This window comes from Gastrolobium bilobum, unplaced genomic scaffold (genome assembly GCF_033153095.1).
Source record: "Gastrolobium bilobum isolate Gb01-03AN ecotype WA unplaced genomic scaffold, APGP_CSIRO_Gbil_v1 utg16477, whole genome shotgun sequence".
NCBI lineage: Eukaryota > Viridiplantae > Streptophyta > Magnoliopsida > Fabales > Fabaceae > Gastrolobium > Gastrolobium bilobum.
Genome location: NW_026897272.1, coordinates 282,501 through 303,850, shown reverse-complemented (window position 1 = coordinate 303,850; position 21,350 = coordinate 282,501). Strand labels below are relative to the sequence as shown.

The following is a 21,350-nucleotide window of genomic DNA, read 5'->3' as shown; positions in this document are numbered from 1 at the left end:
GACATCGTAGTAGCTCTTCTGACGATTATGCGCCTGCTTCAGCTTTTCCCTGATCATGTGGATCTACAGGGTGGTATCTTGGACAAAGTCCAAGCCAGACAACTCACGATCCCCAACCTCAGACCAACAGGTAGGTGTACGACACCTCCTACCGTAGAGCGCCTCGTAGGGTGCCATGCCCAGGCTAGCATGGAAACTGTTGTTATACGAAAACTCCACCAATGGAAGGTACATATCCCATGCCGAGCCCTGCTCCAACGTGCAAGCCCGCAACATGTCCTCCAAGGTCTGGATAGTCCGCTCAGTCTGTCCATCAGTCTGAGGGTGATAGGTTGTACTCAGTCTCAACTGCGTACCAAAAGCTCCCTGCAACGCCTCCCAGAACTGAGATGTGAACTTCGGGTCCCTGTCACTAATGATACTCTCGGGCACCACGTGAAGCCTCACAATCTCGCGAACATAAAGCTTGGCCAACTGCTCTGTAGTGAAGCTCACCTTCACTGGAAGAAAATGGGCAGACTTTGTCAATCTGTCCACAATGACCCATATCGAGTCACAGCCAACCTGAGTCTTCAGCAAACCCACAACGAAGTCCATGGAAATGCTCTCCCATTTCCACTCTGGAATCTCAAGAGGTTGAAGTTTACCAGACGGCTTCTGGTGTTCAATCTTCACCTTCTGGCAGATCAAACACTTGGACACATACACAGCTATGTCCTTCTTCATTCTTGGCCACCAGAAATTTCTCTTCAGGTCTTGGTACATCTTCGTAGCACCAGGATGATTAGTAAACTGCCTCTTATGGCCCTCTGCCATAACCTCTTCGGTCAAGGGACCTCGAGGAAGCACAATACGCTTCTAAAACAACAGAAGTCCATCCTCATTCCAAGACACACCGTCTTGGTTCTTCACGTAGTCGAGACACTCTCTCTGCACTTGCGCCTCTTGGATCTTCTCATAAGCTCATTCCTGACTCTCACAGTCTCCATATCGAGAAGTGAACCCCCAAACAAGGTGGTCACCTTCAGATCTCGAAACTTCTCTATGAGGTCGAAGTCACCAATCGTCAAACTGGATAGACTCATGGATTTTCGACTCAAAGAATCAGCTACCACATTGGCCTTGCCAGGATGGTACTTCAACTCAAAGTCGTAGTCCTTCAGAAACTCCATCCATCTTCTCTGCCTCATGTTCAGCTCTTTCTGATCAAACAGGTACTTCAAGCTCTTGTGATCACTGAACACCGCAAACTGCATGCCAAACAGGTAATGCCTCCAAATCTTGAAAGCAAACACAATCGCAGCCAACTCCAAATCATGAGTCGGGTAGTTCTCCTCATGAGGCTTCAACTGCCTCGAAGCAAAAGCAACAGCTCTACCAGACTGCATCAGCACACAGCCCAGCCCCTTTCCAGAAGCATCACAGTAAAGCTCAAACTGCTCCTCAGGATCAGGAAGGATCAACACAGGTGAAGAAGTCAATCTCTCCTTCAACTCTTGAAAGCACGCCTCACACTCGTGAGTCCACACAAATGGAGTCTCCTTTCGGGTAAGGCGAGTCAAAGGGAGAACCATCGTGGAGAAACCCTTGATGAACCTCCAATAGTAACCTGCCAAACCTAAGAAGCTCCTCACCTCTGTGACTGTCTTGGGCTTCTCTCAATCCAGTACGGCCTCAATCTTGTTGGGATCCACTGCAACTCCATCTGCTGAAATCACATGCCCCAGAAACTTGACTGATTTGAGCCAAAACTCACACTTAGAAGGCTTAGCATAAAGTTTTTTCTCCTTCAGCACTTGGAGAACTATCCTCAGATGCTCCGCATGCTCCTCCTCAGTCTTGGAGTAGATCAAAATATCATCAATGAAGACAATCACAAACTGATCCAGATACGGCTGGAAAATCCTGTTCATGTAATCCATGAACACTGACGGCGCATTGGTGAGTCCGAACGGGATCACCAAATATCTCGAACGAAACGCGGTCTTAGGGACATCCTCCGGCTTCACCCGAATCTGATGGTATCTGGACCGGAGATCAATCTTGGAATACACATAAGCACCCCTGAGCTGATCCAACAGATCATCAATCCGAGGAAGAGGATACTTGTTCTTGATTGTCACCTTGTTCAATTGCCTGTAGTCGGTGCACAATCGCATTGTCCCATCCTTCTTCTTCACAAAAATGACCGGTCTAATGAACTCTTTCGCCGAAAGTTCCTCAATATGCTTCTTAAGCTCAGCCAACTCCAGTGGCGACATCCGATATGGAGCTAAAGAAATCGGCCCCACACCAGGCAACAAGTCAATGGAGAACTCTATCTCCCGCTGTGGCGAAAACTCAGGAATCTCCTCAGGAAACACATCAAGGAACTCCCCCACCACAGGAATGCCAGTGATATCCTCCTGTGTCCCACTCACCAAACCTCCCAACATGACATAACCAAATGCCCCTGCTCTCAAGGCCTTCCTAGCCTGCAGCAAAGAAATATATGGCGAGGAACTAGCTGTGGAATCACACGGAGACATCACCACGCACTTTGCACAGCAATCAATCAGTGCACAGTTTCTAGACAACCAATCCATGCCCAGAATAATCTCAAGGTTGGCCATCGGCAATCCTATCAGATCTACCGAGAACTCACGGCCATCCCACTGAAACGCTACATCGCGATGTACAGTGGTAGAAACACATATCTCTCCGATGGCGGTAGTCACCCGCAGCGGTGGAGAAAGCACAGACATGGGCAACTCAAGCCCCAAAGCAATCGAGGTAGCAACAAACGAATGCGTAGCCCCGGAGTCAAACAATGCATCAACAACAATACCACCAATAAACACAGTACCTCTAACAAGGTTCGGAGTGCGGTCCGACTGTTGCCTATCCAAGGTGTACACACGCCCAACAGAAGGTGGCACTACAGGTGCCGAAGTATAAGCCATCGGAACCATCTGCAAAGGAACTGCCTGAACAGCTGTAGCTCTCGTCGTCGACGACGGACAGTCTCTAGAGAAGTGGCCCTCCTTGCCACACTGGAAACAAACCAACTGCCCCGAAGCACAACGTCCCACATGCTCCTTTCTGCACCCCGCTCATCTCGGAGTGGAAGGAGGCCTAACAAAGCTCCCCTGTTGTGAAGCAGTCCTCTTGAACTGACCAGGCGCCTGCCTAGTCGCCAACTGTTTACCCTTGCGCTTCCCAGCAAACCTCTTGTCCTTCCAGGACATAGAAACAGGAGTGGAACCAACAGTTCCCTTGGTCTCGTCGACCTTGGCCCTCTTGGCATTGCTCGCTATGCAAACATCTTCAATGTCCTTACACTGCTGAACCAGTGTACCAAAATCTCTCGAAGCAGCTCCAGCAATATGCTCAGCAATCACCTCACTAAGTCCTCTACGGAACTTAGCAGCCAGAAACATCGGAGTAGGAGGAATCATCCTGAAGTGTGCAAACTTCACCAGCTCATTAAACTTGGCCAAGTACTCGTCAACAGTCATCGAGCCCTGAACCAACCGGTCAAACTCCCCATGTTTCCTCTCCTGCGCATCATAGGGAAAGTATCTGCCCAAGAAACAGTCCTCGAAGAATGGCCATGTCAAAACACGACCCTGCATCTCATAAGCATGAGAGGTGTTCGTCCACCACTCATAGGCATCTCCCTCCAGCATGTAAGTCGAGAACATCAGCTTCTGCGGATCTGTACACTGCATGACCCGAAATATCTTGTCCAGCGACTCCAGCCATCTAGCAGCAGTAATAGGATCCAAAGACCCCTCAAACACATGTGGCTTATGCTTCCTGAAAGCATTCAGCCGACGATATATCACATCATGATCCTCAGCAGGCTCTACAAGAGTCTCCCTCGTCTCAGCGACATGAGCAGCACTGCCAATGTGACTCAGGTTCTCATCCTGAACACTAGGTGGAGGCGGCGGCGGTGGCGGTGGTGGCGGTGGTGCATGGCCTACAGCAAGACCAGCCCTCATCTCCTCCAACATGACTCTCATCATCGTCATGTTCGCCATCCTGTTCGCCTCGAGGACATCCTCAGTGGTCCTCCAGTTCGCTTCACGAACCTCTTCTGCGGCTATCTGGTTCGCCTCGCGAACAACATCCATCATTGTCGCGTTGGCCAATCTAGTGGCCTCCTGATCGGCTAACCTAGCCGCCTGTATCTCAGCCAATGCAGTCAGGATAGGATCGGGTTGATCCTCAGAAGTCTCTCGTGTTCTCCCGGACCTTACCATGACTCTGCACAAGTTACACAAATTATGAATTGATCAGGCCCACGCAGTGTGATTACATATGCATTATCATAATAAAATTCGACGGAGTAAACACACAAGACATACACAACCAAACATCCTAGCTATTGCAATATATACAGGCTTTTCCCTCGAACCATTGCTCTGATACCATAAATGTAACACCCCGTATATATCCGGTAATGTTATCATACTATCGTATTAAGCAGCGCTTAATATAAAATGCGGAATATCTTTTTCTTTTCAATTATGATGTCATTATCATTACCAACTTGCTTATTAATCAATTAATAAAACATCGCCTGTATGCAATTGCAATAAAACAGCTATCTGAAAATACCTCATAACATAGATAGTAAAAGTGTGGCTCTAGTCACGAAACTACAACAACGTAGACCGGACCATCTAACAGTTTATACAACTCCAATCTAAAGCGCTAACATAAAGTGTCATGGACAATCCCCATGCTCACTCAAATAAGGCAACACGCCCAACATCAGTCTCATCAACAACATAAGCATAAATAGCGGAAAACATAAACAGCATCCATATCCAGTCATGGCAGCAAAACAGCATAATAACATCAATTAAGCTCTGGCCTCCTGCTGCCAGAGGCATCAGTCACAAAACTACCGGAACCTGAAATAAGCATTCCCCAAATGTGGGGTGAGATCTCTAAACAAGAAATCTCAGTAAGACAAAGGGTCCTCAAGGATCTTCCACCCCAAGCTCACTTACATGTGCAATATAAGTTTAAAAGCAAATATCATCATCAGTTCTAAAATAGTGCAATGCAGCAGATAATCATGTCATGTGTGTCAATTCTATTCTACTGGCCAGAGAAATGCAGGATTTACATACGCCAAATACCCACACTAGTGCAAGGCGCTACTTGCATTCACCCCGGATCACCATATCGTATGACGCTACACAGTGGCGGACCCAGGAAAAAAAATTTATGTCCGCACAATCAGTGGCGGGGGTTCGGGGGAAGCGCCCCCGAATTTTTTTTTTTTTATATAAAAGTTTAAATCAATGCTTGAACCCGCTCATAATCTAGTTGCTTCCATAACAAGCTGCAGACAATAGTTTGACCAATTATTTTCCCCCTAAATCTTATCAATCCTTCAAAACAAATATGAGAATATACTCCAGTACATCCATACATCATCATTCTATTTTGGAATATGTTATTTTACCTAACATTTTTCTGCCTACCTTTTCCTACCACTCTCCAATACCGTTAGATCAAAATCTCAAGAAGAGAGAAAAAGATAAATGTTAGTTAAGATTCTGATCTAACGGTGTTGGAGGGTGGTAGGTAGAGGTAGGCAAAAAAATGGTAAGTAGAATAACCTATCCCTTCTATTTTATAGTAGTGAATAAAAAAGTTAACACTACCTGTACAGAAGTAAAACAAAATCACAGTGAAGGTCTCGTCTCTAGATATTAACTTATTTGAGAATGTCAGACCTACAATCAATCATCTCTTTTTATAAAAATAAAAAAGGAAACAAAGGATGAAGAGAACGTGGAAATGAGTACGTGACAAGGGAGGAAGAATAAGTTTTCTTTCTAATCAATGTGCGTTGTTGCGTTGTTTTAATCATCTCCGTACGTTGTTACGTTGCTAACTAATATAAGAATAAATATCCTTTTTGGTCCCTAAAAAAAATTTGGTCCTCACTTTAGTCCATTATAAAAAAAAATTAGTCACCTGATCCCTATGGACCCACTTTGGTCTTTTTGTGGGACTAGTGTAGGTCTTTTTTGAATTTGTGATGGACCACGATTTTAATTAAATTGATCTACTTTAAATTTTTTAAGGACCTCGAGACTAATTTTTTTTGTAAAGGACTAAATTGAGAATCATGTTTTTTGTTAGGGACTTAAAAAATTATTTACTCCTAATATATATATTTAATCAAGAGACAAATAACAATCTACAAAAAAAAAAAAAAAAAATTAAAATCAAAAAGTTTATGACCGCACTTGCGGGCATTTGCCCGCAAGTGGGTCCGCCAATGACGCTACATACTCAGGCTTACCGTCAAGATGAAACAACACATGCATATTAAAAGCCATTACACATAAAGCTCAACAACATTTCAAATATTCAAAGCATGTAACACAGCATGCATACAACCACACCCCCATGGGACATGGTGGAACCACAACATGGCTAAACCGAGGACACGAAAGCTTACCTTGCAAGCTAACACCCAAAGCCAAGAGTCCACAACTCAAAGTCCAAACACAGCAGATTCACAATCTGTTATGGACCAATACTATATCAATAATAATGCACCAAAAGCATATAATTTAAAGACAACGCCTTTCCTTACGTTTTACGTCTTAAGGCTCCATACCAAGCCATAAGTCCTTAATCACAACGATTCTGACTTAGTTCATTAATTACAGAAGTTCAACTTCATTAATCTAGGGTCCACAAACCCCCAATAGCCTACTGTACACACAGCACAGCTACTGTTCTACGAAATCCCAGAATATCCGGATATTCCTCGGGACCATATCCGGATATGCAATATCCAGATATCTCACTGGACATATCCGGAATCCCATATCCGGATATCTAATATTCGTATACTCAAAACCCATATCCGAATATCATATATCCGGATACTTCTTGGGCACATATCCAAATATTTCACGACAGAATGCAGAAACTGCATTTCGTGAAGATATCCTTCCAAGGTTGGGTTTTTACCGATTTTAAACACCTACACGTGCATTTCTAAGTGTGTTTGACCAACCCCAACATTAAGTTATTATCTTTTAACATTTACATGCATCAAGGTTCCATTTTTAAGCATAAAACTCATGATCAAAGGGTGGTACAACATACCAAGGCTCAAAACAGAGCAACAAAGGCTCTTGGAGCTCCACACTCTGCCTCTCCAAGTCTGACTTGAAGGGAACACAAAAATGCTACCAAAGCTTGGCCCTTTCAACACAAAGGAAGCTCCTTGGAGCTTCACAAGCCAAGAATAAGACTCTCACCACCTCAACTCAAGAGGACAGCCCCTCCAACATTCACAAACAGCAACCCCAACACAGAACAGGGTCAACAACACAGCCCCAAAGCTACTCTCACCCACACCAAGTGTTTAGGAGAAGGATTTGTGACGGATGTTGCCTCAAAGCTCAAGAAATGGAAGAGGAAAAACAATGGAACAGTACTCAGCAGTTGGCCAGCCCCAAGACTCACGGAGAGAATGTGTTATGGCCTAGGGTTTTGTGCTACGAAGCCTATATATATCCACTTAACATTTAAACACACAGTATTAACTTTAATTGCTACACTTAGCATTTTAATCCCAAACTTTGGAATCTGAAACTACACATTTTTCCAAGAATTATCATATTTTTCTTATAATTTTCTGAACACCTTTCCGGTACGCGCTTTTCAAAGCCAGTACCGGTTTCTAGAACCAATTCTCATTATTTGGACTTGAAACTCGTTTTACAAGTCCTACATATCATTCTAGTAATTATCATGCACTTATTATAATTTTCCGGGATACTTTTTCGACACGCATTTATACCGACTAGCAGAACCGGTATCTGCACTTTTCTTCCGAAAAGCGACTTTCAGCATTATTACTCACTGACTATAATTATTAAAGCCTCATAATAATTATTAGGGTCAATTATGGAATCATTTCCTATTTTCTCATAATTTATTAATTCAAAATCTTAATTAACGGTGCGGGTTCTTACAGTACACACTTGGAATCTTGCTTGCTTATGCTTCAACTTAACTTGATGTCTTCCTTTGGTTCCAAATTGCCATAATAAGTGTTAAAAACCTTGTAATTCAACATTACGACAACATGTTAGCAAGATATTCAATTACTATAACTTTTACAGCATAAAACCCTAATTTCCTTGCAATTCACAACATTTATCAATCAGAATTAAGCCTAAAAACATGGTAAACTAAGGGTTTATCACGCCTCCCAGAATAGAGATGTGAACTTCGAGTCCCTATCACTAATGATACTCTCGGACACCCCGTGAAGCCTCACAATCTCGCGAACATACAATATTTCCAACTACTCAGTAGTGAAGCTCACCTTCACTGGAAGAAAATGGGCAGACTTTGTCAGTCTGTCCACAATGACCCAGATAGAGTCGCAACCAACCCGAGTCTTCGGCAAACCCACCACGAAGTCCATGGAAATGATCTTTCATTTCCATTCTGGAATCTCTAGAGGTTGAAGCTCACCAGATGGCTTCTGGTGTTCAATCTTCACCTTTTGGCAAATCAAGCACTTGGACACATACACAGCTATGTCCTTCTTTATACCCGGCCACCAGAAATTTTGCTTCAAGTCCTGATACATCTTTGTAGCACCAGGGTGTACAGTGAACTGGCCCTTATGGGCCTCTGCCAAAACCTCTTCAGTCAAAGGACCTCGAGGAACCACAATCCTCTTCTGGAACAATAAAAGTCCATCCTCATTCCAAGACACACTGTCTTGGTTCTTCATGTAGTCCAGGCACTCTCTCTGCACTTGCGCATCTTGGATCTTCTCCATAAGCTTATTCTTGACTCTCACAGTCTCTATCTCGAGAAGTGCACCCCGAAACAAGGAAGTCACCGACAGATCTCGAACTTCTCAATAACATCAAAGTCACCTATCGACAAACTGGATAGACTCACGGATTTCTGACTCATAGCGTCTGCTACCACATTGGCCTTGCCAAGGTGGTACTTCAACTCAAAGTCGTAGTCCTTCAAAAATTCCATCCATATCCTTTGCCTCATGTTCATCTCCTTCTGATCAAACAAGTACTTCAAGCTCTTGTGGTCACTGAACACAGCAAACTACATACCAAACAGATAGTGCCTCCAAATCTTGAAAGCAAAAATAATCGCAGCCAACTCCAAAGCATGAGTCGGGTAGTTCTCCTCATGAGGCTTCAACTGCCTCGATGCATAGGCAACAACTCTGCCAGTCTGCATCAAAACACAGCCCAACCCCTTTCCAGAAACATCATAGTAAAGCTCAAACTGCTCCTCAGGATCAGGAAGATTCAATACTGGTGAAATTGTCAATCTCTCCTTCAACTCCTGAAAACACTCCTCACACTCGTGATTCCACACAAACGGAGTCTCATTCCCGGTAAGGCGAGTCAAAGGTAGAACCATTATGGAAAATCCTTTGATGAACCTCCTGTAGTAACCTACCAAACCCAAGAAACTCCTAACTTCAGTAACCGTCTTGGGCCTCTCCCAATCAAGCACGGCGTCGATCTTGTTGGGATCCACTGCAACTCCTTCAGCAGAAGTGACATGCCCAAGAAACTTCTCCAACTTGATCCAAAACTCACACTTTGAAGGCTTAGCGTCAAGCTTTTTCTCCTTCAGCACTTGCAACACAATCCTCAAGTGCTCAGCATGCTCTTCCTCCGTCTTGGATTAAATCAAGATATCGTCAATGAAGACGATCACGAGCTTATCTAGGTACGGCTGGAAAATCCGGTTCATGTAATCCATAAACACTGCGGGTGCATTCGTGAGTCCAAAAGGAATCACCAAATACTCAAAGTGACTATATCTCGAACGAAACGCGGTCTTAGGGACATTTTCCGGCTTCACCTGAATCTGATGGTATCCGGACCGGAGATCAATCTTCGAATACACACAAGCACCCCTGAACTAATCCAACAAATCATCAATACGCGGAAGGGCATACTTGTTCTTGATTGTCACCTTGTTCAGCTTCCTGTAGTCGATGCACAATCGTATAGTCCCGTCTTTCTTCTTCACAAATATGATCGGTGCTCCCATGGAGACACACTCGGTCGAATGAAGTCTTTTGCTGAAAGATCCTCCATGTGCTTCTTCAGCTCTGCCAACTCCGGTGGTGACATCCGATATGGTGCTAATGAAATAGGCCCAACACCAGGCAATAAGTCTATGGAGAACTTTATCTCCCACTGTGGCGGAAACCCAGGAATATCCTCAGGAAACACCTTGAGGAATTCTCCCACCACAGGAATGCTAGTGATATCCTCCTGTGTCCCACTCACCAAACCTCCCAACATGACATAACTGAAAGCCCCTGCTCTCAAGGCTCTCCTAGCCTGCAGCAATGAAATATATAGCGAGGAACTGGCTGTGGAATCACATGGAGACATCACCACACGCTTGGCACAACAGTCAATCAATGCACAGTTCCTGGACAACGAATCCATGCCCAGAATAATCTCCAAGTTAGCCATCGGCAATCCTATCAGATCTACCAAAATATCACCGCGTCTCGTTCGAGATACGGTCACTTTGAGTATTTGGTGATTCCTTTTGGACTCACGAATGCACCCACAGTGTTCATGGATTACATGAACAGGATTTTGCAACCGTACCTGAATACGTTTATGATCGTCTTCATTGAAGATATCTTGATTTACTCCAAGACGAAGGAGGAGCATGCTGAGCACTTGAGGATTGTGTTGCAAGTGCTGAAGGAGAAAAAGCTTTATGCTAAAACTTCCAAGTGTGAGTTTTGGCTCAAGTCTGTGAAGTTTCTTGGGCATGTAATTTCTGCTGAGGGAGTTGCAGTGGATCCCAACAAGATTGAAGCTGTGTTGGATTGGGAGAGGCCTAAGACGGTTACTGAGGTGAGGAGTTTCTTGGGTTTGGTAGGTTACTACCGGAGGTTCATCAAGGGATTCTTCACGATGGTTCTTCCACTGACTCGCCTTACCCGGAAGGAGACTCCGTTTGTGTGGACTCACGAGTGTGAGGAATGCTTTCAGGAGTTGAAGGAGAGATTAACTACCGCACCTGTGTTGATCCTTCCGGATCCTGATGAGCAGTTTGAGCTTTACTATCATGCTTCTGGAAAGGGGATGGGCTGTGTTTTGATGCAGACCGGTAAAGTTGTCGCTTATGCTTCGAAGCAGTTGAAGCCTCATGAGGAGAACTACCCAACTCATGATTTGAAGTTGGTTGTGATTGTTTTTGCTTTCAAGATTTGGAGGCATTATCTGTTTGGTATGCAGTTTGCTGTGTTCAGTAACCACAAGAGCTTGAAGTACTTGTTTGATCAGAAGGAGCTGAACATAAGGCAAAGGAGATGTGTGGAGTTTCTGAAGGACTACGACTTTGAGTTGAAGTACCATCCTGGCAAGGCCAATGTGGTAGCTAATGCTCTGATTCGGAAATCCGTGAGTCTATCCTGTTCGTCGATAGTTGACTTTGATGTCATTGAGAAGTTTTGAGACCTGTCGGTGAATTCCTTGTTTGGGGGTGCACTTCTCGAGATGAAGACTGTGATAGTCAAGAATGAGCTTATGGAAAAGATCCAAGAGGCGCAAGTGCAGAGAGAGTGCCTGGACTACGTGAAGAACCAGGACAGTGTGTCTTGGAATGAAGATGGACTTTTGTTGTTCCAGAAGAGGATTGTGGTTCCTCGATGTCCTTTGACCAAAGAGGTTATGGCAGAGGCCCATAAGGGCCAGTTCACAGTTCACCCTGGTGCTACAAAGATGTATCAGGACTTGAAGAGAAATTTCTGGTGGCCGGGTATGAAGAAGGACATAGCTGTGTATGTGTCCAAGTGTTTGATTTGCCAGAAGGTGAAGATAGAACACCAGAAGCCGTCTGATAAGCTTCAACCTCTAGAGATTCCGGAATAGAAATGGGAGAGCATTTCTATGGACTTCGTGGTGGGTTTGCCGAAGACTCTAGTTGGCTGCCACTCTATCTGGGTCATTGTGGACAGACTGACGAAGTCTACCCATTTTCTTCTAGTGAAAGTGAGCTTCACTACTGAGCAGTTGGCCAGACTATATGTTCGCGAGATTGTGAGGCTTCACAGGGTGCCCGAGAGTATCATCAGTGATATGGAGCCGAAGTTCACATCTCGGTTCTGGGAGGCGTTGTAGGAAGCTTTCAGTACACAGTTGAGGTTGAGTACCGCCTATTACCCTTAGAATGACGGACAGACTGAGCGGACCATCCAGACCTTGGAGGACATGTTGATGGCTTGCACTTTGGAGCAGGGTTCAGCATGGGATAGGTACCTACCATTGGTGGAGTTTTCGCATAACAACAGTTTTCATGCTAGCCTGGGCATAGCACCCTACGAGGCGTTGTATGGTAGGAGGTGTCGGACTCCTTACCTGCTGCTCTGAGGTTGGAGATAAGGAGTTTTTTGGCTTGGACTTCGTCCAAGATACCACCCAGCAGATCCAGATGATCAGAGAAAAGCTGAAACAAGCGCAGAATCGCCAGAAGAACTACTACGATGTCAAGAATCGTCCACTGAAGTTTAGTGAGGGTGAGCACGTGTTTGTGAGACTATCAGCTGTCACCGGTGTTGGCCGGACCCTCAGAGTGAGGAAGTTAAGCCCGAGATTCATTGGGCCCTACTAGATCTTTGGTAGAGTAGGACTTGTTGCCTACCGGCTTGCCTTGCCTCCGAACTTGGCCAACATCCACGACGTGTTTCACGTGTCTCAGCTTCGGAAGTACATAGCAGATCCTTCGCACGTGGTGCAACCGGATGAAGTGGAAGTTCGGGAGAAGTTGAAAACTCTCGTTAGACAACTCAAGATTCTCGATCGTGGCGAGAAGTAGCTGAGGAGCAAGATCATTCCGATGGTCAAAGTTTAGTGGACAGGAAGAACTCCTGAGGAGTGTACTTGGGAGCGAGAGGACGAGCTTGTCTGGCAGTATCCCGACTTCCGAGACAGGTACATTCTGATTTTGAGGACAAAATCTTAAAAAGGTGGGGTGAATGTAAGAACCCGCACCGTTAATTAAGGAAATTAATTAATTAATTATGAGAAATTAGGAAATAATTCCATAATTGACCCTAATAATTATTATAAGGCTTAAATAATTGTGGTAAGAGTTTGATAATGTTGAAAGTCGCTTTTCTGACGAAAAGTGTAGATACCGGTTCCGCTCCTCGGTATAAATGTGTACCAATGAAGTACCCAGAAAATTATAATAAGTGCATGAATATTCCTAAAATAATATATAGGACTATGATTTCAATTTTCAAGTTAAAATAATGAGAACGGGTGCCAGAACTGATACTGGCTATGTAAAAGCGCGTACCAGAAAGGTGCTGCGAAAAATAAAATAAAAATATGATAAATCTTAGAAAAATGAGTAGGTTCAGAATCCTAAGTTTTGGATTAAAATGCTAAGCGTAGCTATTATTGCTATTACTGTGTGTTTAATACTTAAAACACTATAAATATTGTTATAAAAAAAAAACACTATAAATACAACTTTTGCACTAAACCCTAGGCATTTCCTTATTTTTCTACATGGCTTTGGTGGCTGACCAGCTTTTCTTTACACTGTTCCATTGTCTCTTCTCTATTTCTTGAGCCAAGAGGGCAATTCTTTCATGAAATCTTCACCTAAACACTTGGTGTGAGTGAGAGTGAGCATTGGGAGTGTGTTAGTGGTTTGTTTCTGAGTGTTGGCCACTGTTGTGAGGGAGTCTAAGGGCTGAGTGCATTCACCTTGTTGAGGGATCCATGACCTTAGCTTTTTGATCTTGAAGGAGTCATCTTGGGTGAGAAAGAAACTACCTTTGATTACCATTTTCGTGGCTTGGCAAAGTCAGAGCTTTGGGAGCTTCAAGTGAGCTCTAAGAGCATCATCCATTTCTGTTTTGAAGCATTGGGTATGTTCTTGAACCTTTGATCATGAGTTTTATGGTTAAAGCTTGAGTCTTGGCATGTAATATGTTAAAATAAGGTAACCAACATGAACATGAATCTGAAAGTCTATAAAAAGTGCATGCTTTAACGTTGGAATGGGTTAAAAACCCAACCTTTGGAGTGATATCTCGCGAAATGCAGAAACTGCATTCTGTCACGAAATATTCGGATATGATATCCGGATCTTGATATCCGGATATGCGGTCTTGTGATATCCGGATATGATATCCGGATATAGGATATCCGGATATGTCCCCGACAAATATCCGGATATTCTGGATTTTCGTAGAACAGCAGTTGTACTGTTCATACAGAAGGCTGTTATGGGTTTGTGGACCCTAGATTGATGACACTGTGGGTTGGTGCAAGTGGTGTCTTGCACTAGTATGGGTAATAGATGTATTCCTGCAATATTTCTCTGGCCAGTAGATTAGTTATAACACACATGACATGATTATCTGCTGCATTGCACTGTTTTGGAACTTATATTGTTAAACTGTTTTTGAACTTATATTGCACATGTAAGTGAGCTTGGGGTGGAAGATCCTTGAAGACCCCTTGCCTTACTGAGATTTCTGTTTAGAGATCTCACCCCACGTTTGGGGCGCTTATTTCAGGTTCAGGTAACTCAGGGGCTGAGACCTCTAGCGGCAGCAGGCCGGAGCTTAGTTGATTGTCATATTTGCTGATTATGCTGATGCACCTGCTTATTGTTTATGCTTTTCCATTATCATGTTGTTTGTATTGAGACTTGTTGAGTATGATCGTTGTTTATTTGGTGAGCATGAGGATTGTCCATGCCACATTGATTTGTCGATGTTATGTCTATTCAAGTTGTATAATTGTATCAGGATTATGTCCGGATTACGTGTCGTAGATCCGTGACTTAGATACTCACTATCTTATTTATGAGATATTTCAGTTAGCTATCTTTTGCAATTTACATACAGGCGATGTTTTTATGAAAATGGTTAAGTAATCAACTTGGCTAAGTATAATGACAAGAAAAAGATATTCCGCATTTTTAATTAAGCGTGACTTAATACGATGACATGTTAACAAACCGGGTATACACGGGGTGTTACAATAACAGTCAGAGAGAGAGTGTACCTTTAGGGTTTACCTTATATTTATGGAGGATACCTGTGGGTAGCGTGGATGGGCCTTTGGTGCCTCTGATAGGGGCACAGGTCTGCTTGCTATGCTGTCGTATTAGGATTAGTATCCTTGATGGATATCTATCCATGATTATTACTGATTGAAATCTTGGATTGTCTCTCGTTGGGCCTATCACTTAATGGGGCCCATAACAGGGTGTGTTAGAGATATATAAAACCATTAATGTAATATCACCCAACAATTTAAATTTTTGGGTTGAATTGATCCTTTAAAGTATATTTGGGAGTAATTTACATTTTTTTTTGTAAAGGAGTAATTTACATTCATACCGAATAAAACAGGGAAATGAAAATTTCACTATATTTTCATGCCCGTCTTCTTTTCCTTTCCTCAAAATTCATTGAATTTGATTTTTCTCTCCCAAAAGGCGCCTTAGTTCAAATGACACAAAAGTCTGCTTGGGTCCATATTAATAATTATCCTACTCAACTTGCTCTTTGCATCACTTCAGCATATACCATTCCTATCCCTCCTTACCTACTTTTTTATATATTTAAAAAAATTAAGAAGGACCAACCCATAACAGGTTGATTAATTTTATGAGTCAAGCTGACAGACACATTTTCACAATCTTATTGAACAAAGATTTATTTTAACTAACATAAGATAAAATAAATAAAATTTACAAAGTTTGTTCTCAGTGATAATATATATTCTAAAAAAAACACATAATGTAATATTACACTTATTTGTTATAGTTTTTTTTTAATCTGTTTATTTATTTTTTAATCCTAATAAGTTTCGGTATTGGCTTTCACGCGACTAAGTTATTTGCGACACTCTACCGAGCGTCTTTTGTGTGCTTCTGGATTTACTTATGTTTGAAAGTGCTTGAATGGCTCTTTTGATACTGCATTTTATGTTTGGCCAACTACATGTATTCAGTTCATTCTGATTAATGTCATAAAAATAAGAAAATATGTATATGCTTAAGTCACGTACGTACAGTTCACTTGGTTGTCTATCATTGACACATGTAAGATGTAATATATATATATATATATATAAAAGCTCAAAATTATTATTTTACACTTTTTATCTTGACTATTCATTCTATTTATAACTATCTGCTCTAATTTATTAGATATGTGGGCAGTTAGTGTGAACAGATCAATGGTCAAGTTTGAGTGTAAGACTTTTTATTTATATACCGGTATAAAAATAAATTGTCCCATATATATATATATATATATATATATATATATATATATATATATTCAAATTATAATAAAATTTTCATATAGCACAAAAAAAAACAGTTTTTCAGTTTCTCTTCTACATATAATTTCCTTTCGAGTACAAGTTAAAAAAATTAAAAACATTTTAATTTGCTTTCTATTTTTGTATGAGAAGAGATTCTTGATCCATCGCCAAATAAAGAAAACAGGCGAGATGATTTGTATAAAAAAAAATCTTTTATTTATTTATCTAAAAATAGAGCAAATCCTAACATTTTGAATGGTACATTGATGACATCTTAACACGACCTAAATTGATGACTTTCACATAAACCCTATTGACCCAAAGCAATAAATAAAGCCATGACCATGCCACATGCATGGATTGGCATATGGAAGCATAAAGGACATTATTGTACGTACAAATGCTGCTGGACTACCGCAGTTTTATGACCTATGAGAAATCGCTTAATTATATAACTAATTTAGCCTTCAATTTTTGTGTTGGTAAGGATGGCCAACACCAGGACTATTACCCGGTTCTGTAGGTCTGAAATCATTTATCCCTTCAGTCATAGAAACTTCAACATCTGGACTCTTAACTACCACCACTGCTTTCATATTATTATCTTCTCCTGCAAAATTTCGGTGACCAACACCAGGACTGCTTCCAGGTGTTGTGGGTCTGAAAGCATTGGTGTCTGAACCTGAATCTCCATAACTTGCAGCGCCATACTTTGGTAACATTGGCGACTCAACTTTATTCTCTGACGATGGAGTAGGAACATTAACACTTGTTTTAAGTGGTGGCAGGGTAGGCTGGGCATTATCCTCCAGCAGCATCATAGTGTTTGTATGCAATGGCTTTATCTTCCTTGCATGAGTTAGAAGGGAACCATGGAAGGTAACTAGCACGAGAAAAACAGCAAAATATTTGTGCATGGCTTGAAATTTAACCATGATCAGTAGAGATGAAAAGTGATTGGCTTTTGTATAAGTAAAGATAGTGACTTATCTATAGAATATTTTAGCTAGCTAGCTGAGATGATAGAAGTAAAATGTGATGGGAGATGATATGAAAAGTTTTGGGATGCTAAGCTATTTATAGTAATCTTGTTGAGTATGTCAATGCCCCTTAGTATATTTTTTTAATTTTTTAGTACGTTGTCCTCCTAATATTCTAACTGCTAATTATGTCATCTGAATTGACTAAATATGTGGAGTGCATGCTCTAACAAATTTAGTCCGTTGATGTGTCAAATAGTTTTTAATTCCATGGGTCTCGCTCTCTCAGGCGGTCTATCATGTCCTTTTGTGTATTAAAAGAATATCGGGGTCATAATCTTTTCTAAATTATTTGTACTTCACTTTGATATATGTATCTTTTGATATGCATCTTCTTAAAATGCATATCTTTTTTATTTATTTTTGTTTGATCGTATTTAAGTATCGGATCTAAATTAGAACTACAGTCACTTTTTGTGCTCATATTTGCTCAAAATGTAATGGGCAGATATAAGAAGATGATTATACATATATGATATGAAAAGAAAAGTACCATCAAATAAGAAGTTATGTAAAAATTCAATCTACTATGTAGAAAACTTAAACTAAATATATGATTTGGTATATTAAGAATAAAATAAAAAACACTTGGGAGACCATGACATTCCTCATCCTCCCTTAGCTTTGCAGCCGTTGAATATGGAAGTTTGAAGCTTAATTGTTCTTGACTACTCTCTATATATTCATGCTATCTTTTTTTTTTTTCTAATACCAATCCACTATATATTACTCTAATTATCATTTGATCAAATTTTTCAGCAACTTTTTTCTCTCTCTTCAATCCACTTTTTACTGAAAAGTTTGATCCAATAGTGATAATAGTAATAGTGGATTGGTAATAAAAAAAAATTATAGTATGAATATCCTTTCTCTCAAAATAATTATTCTCGAAGATTTTTTCAATAAATAAAATTTATTAAATACCCTTTAATTAATTTAAGAAAATAAAAGTTTATATGACTAAATTATCCTTGTACTTCAGTTATACTCTCTCATTTCACTTAATAGAAATACTAAGAGACAAGGATTAGATTAGAAAAATAAAATTATGCTTTATTAACTGTCCAAAGTAACAAACAATTTAAAACGAATTAAAATTTTTACAAAGACAATTATTTTAAAATAGAAAGAATATATTTGTGAGCTTTATATTTTGAAGGTTCCGAGGGTGGCAATTGGCAAAGCCCTATAAATTTTTTTTGTTTTATTTTTTATTTTTCCCTTCTTTCGCTAACATGTACAATATGAAGGGTTATGATAAACAAATAAAGAATAGTTGGTTGACTTGCGCACCACCATCAAAATGGACCCCGCGGAAGGAAATGGGGATTCTCCTACCTTTTCTCCACTTAGAGATGCATAGTATTAATTATACTATTAAGTTAACGGTCTCTGTTCAATCTCAGAAATCTTTTTTACTTTGGTCGACAAGTTCAAGTGAAACACCTCGGTCGATGTGATCCTCTGTTGTATCTAATACATATTTTTGTTTTTGGGACGCTAACTTTCAAATGGGTAGCATGATTGCGCAGCCGCAGGCTCAAAGCTAAAGACGGAAATTAAAGATTCTCGTACATTTGTATTTATATTTGACCTGCATCATTCTCCAATATATATATGGGAAATATAAGAATCACGTTGTAGGAATGACACTGTTCATTCCTGCAACAAAGATCCGGCAACGTATCTTGAGGATATGGCGCCGTATCCTGATTTTGGTTTGACTTTTTTTTTAAGCGTGATACCCACACTTGATTTGTGTGTGCAGGAAAATGGTCTATTACAAAAAGCGAACCCTATATATGTATATATATATATGGGGTTTGATTTTCTCATGTTAAATGAGAATTCAATTCTCAAGTTGTAGAGATAAAAAGCATGTAGGACCCATGTGTTAGAAAAAATTATATGTAGGACTCATGTCAGCACGAAAATCGAAGGATGTGTAAGGAAATTTAAATTCTCATGTTAAATGAGAATTATAAAACCCTATATATATATATATATATATATATATATATATATATATATATATATATATATATATATATATATATATATATATATACACATGTGTGTGTGACCTGCATCAACAATTGGTATCCCTGCATTTATGGTCCATTTGATTGGGTATCAAAACCGACCAAGATTTGCCGCAAGTTGATACTTCAAGCCGCCATTTGGTATCATCGAATCACAAGTTGGTGAGTGTAACTAGAGAATGTCCTATTTTATTTTTATTTTTATATTGATCTAATAATTACTCTTTGAGGCAAGTTAATTGTGGGGTATTAACATAAAATTTATTTCTTTGAATCTATTATGAGATTAATCTGAATCCGAAATTTATTAACAATTAAAACTCATTGTTTATCTGTAAAAATATATTTAATATGAATCAAATCGAGACTCTCTCATTACCTACTCATCTTATATTGCCAACTGAAGTAAACAAGTAAAAAATGCCCTTTAGTTTACCCGTTTTGCACAACAAAGTCAAAAAAATTTAAAACCTAGAAAAATGTATTTTCATTTAATTAAATAAATAAATGAAAAAATATACTTATTGTCTAAGCAACAGCGGAGGTAGGAAATTTTATAAGTGGGATGAAGTATGTCTTTGACCAGAACAAATGTTATTATTATTATTATTAGTACTAATTAATTTTATTTTTTTTAAGTTATATAAATAATCGTGACTTAATTTTGTTTTACATTTTACATTGAGTTGCATGATACATGTTTTCACCGCTAATTAAGCCAAACATTTTGATAATTAATATCATTGAACTTAATTATATTTTAACAGCATTCAGTTTTAACATAGAGAAGCCAATTATTCGAGATTCGAGCCAAAAATATATAAACTAAAGAATCATTATAATCTTTATAAAATAATTGTTGTATGCTTGTGAGTAAAAAATTGTTCAGCTTTGCTAATTGACCATTTCGGTAAATGTTAAAGACTTATCATATTCGAAACCTAACTTGAATACAAAAACTTACGTGAAATTTATATTAATTATTTTATATATGTCTGACACAAGCAAATTTTTTTTATTATAATTAAAGCATAGACCCCAGCAAGAGCTTTTTTACATATTTAAACATGAATAATTTTTATGTCCATCAAGGCAAGAGCCTTTTTAGAATTGAAGCTAGCCTAGGTGCTGAAATTTTTTTATTTGAAAAAAGAAGTAGTGAGTATTGAATTTGTGACCACTTGGTTGCAAGCAAATATTCTATCCAACACAAAACTTTAGGTTGCATTGATTCTTTGTACGATAAGAGAGCATATATAGATATAAATGGATTAGACACTTATCAAGGATCTACGGCCCAATCTATATATATCAGGCTAATTTTGACCTATTAAATCTAGTAAAATAAAATGTTTTTAGAAAGCATGTTATAGATTTTCTTTTAACAAGGTTTAGTCTATAAGTTTACAGGCATACCTATATCATGTTATTTATTTTAAATAAATAAATAAAATAAATAGAAAAATATTTTTAAATAATAAAGTAATCTTTTTTTAATTATTTTTTAATTTCTGAATATATAATAGAGTTAAACAAGCTAACAGGCCTACATCAAACCTTTTATTTGTAAAATATAATTCATGCCAAATTTATAATTTAGCCTACACTTGGCTAACAGACCAGCTAAGACTTAAAATATTTTACATAGCGTAACCTATTTAAGTCAAAATTTGGCCCGTCTTAACCCATCTACACCTCTAAGTGTATGTGATCAAGTGATCTCAAGTTTAATCTCAAGTTTGATCTCAAGTTTAATCATCACTGGGGCTGTTTAATAAAAAAAATATTTTAGTACCCATTATTCAATTCTAAAAAATGGCTCTTTGCGTGTTAGACCGGTATAAATTATCCATGTTTCAATTCCTAAAAGGATCCTTGATGTGATAGGTCTATGTACATTGTCCATA

At 39.8% G+C, this 21,350-nt stretch overlaps 1 protein-coding gene across 1 annotated transcript; it reads right to left on the bottom strand.

Moving 5' to 3' along the window:
• Nucleotides 1–16,828: 16,828 nt before the first annotated feature.
• LOC133305631 (precursor of CEP9-like) lies at nt 16,829–17,296 on the bottom strand. Its single transcript, XM_061505891.1, has one exon. The coding sequence runs from the start codon at nt 17,294–17,296 to the stop codon at nt 16,829–16,831; it is 468 nt and encodes a 155-aa protein (XP_061361875.1).
• Nucleotides 17,297–21,350: the final 4,054 nt, after the last annotated feature.

What these genes read in the sequence shown, in the direction of transcription:
- LOC133305631 (XM_061505891.1), bottom strand. Translation starts at nt 17,296, where the DNA reads ATGGTTAAATTTCAAGCCATGCACAAATATTTTGCTGTTTTTCTCGTG.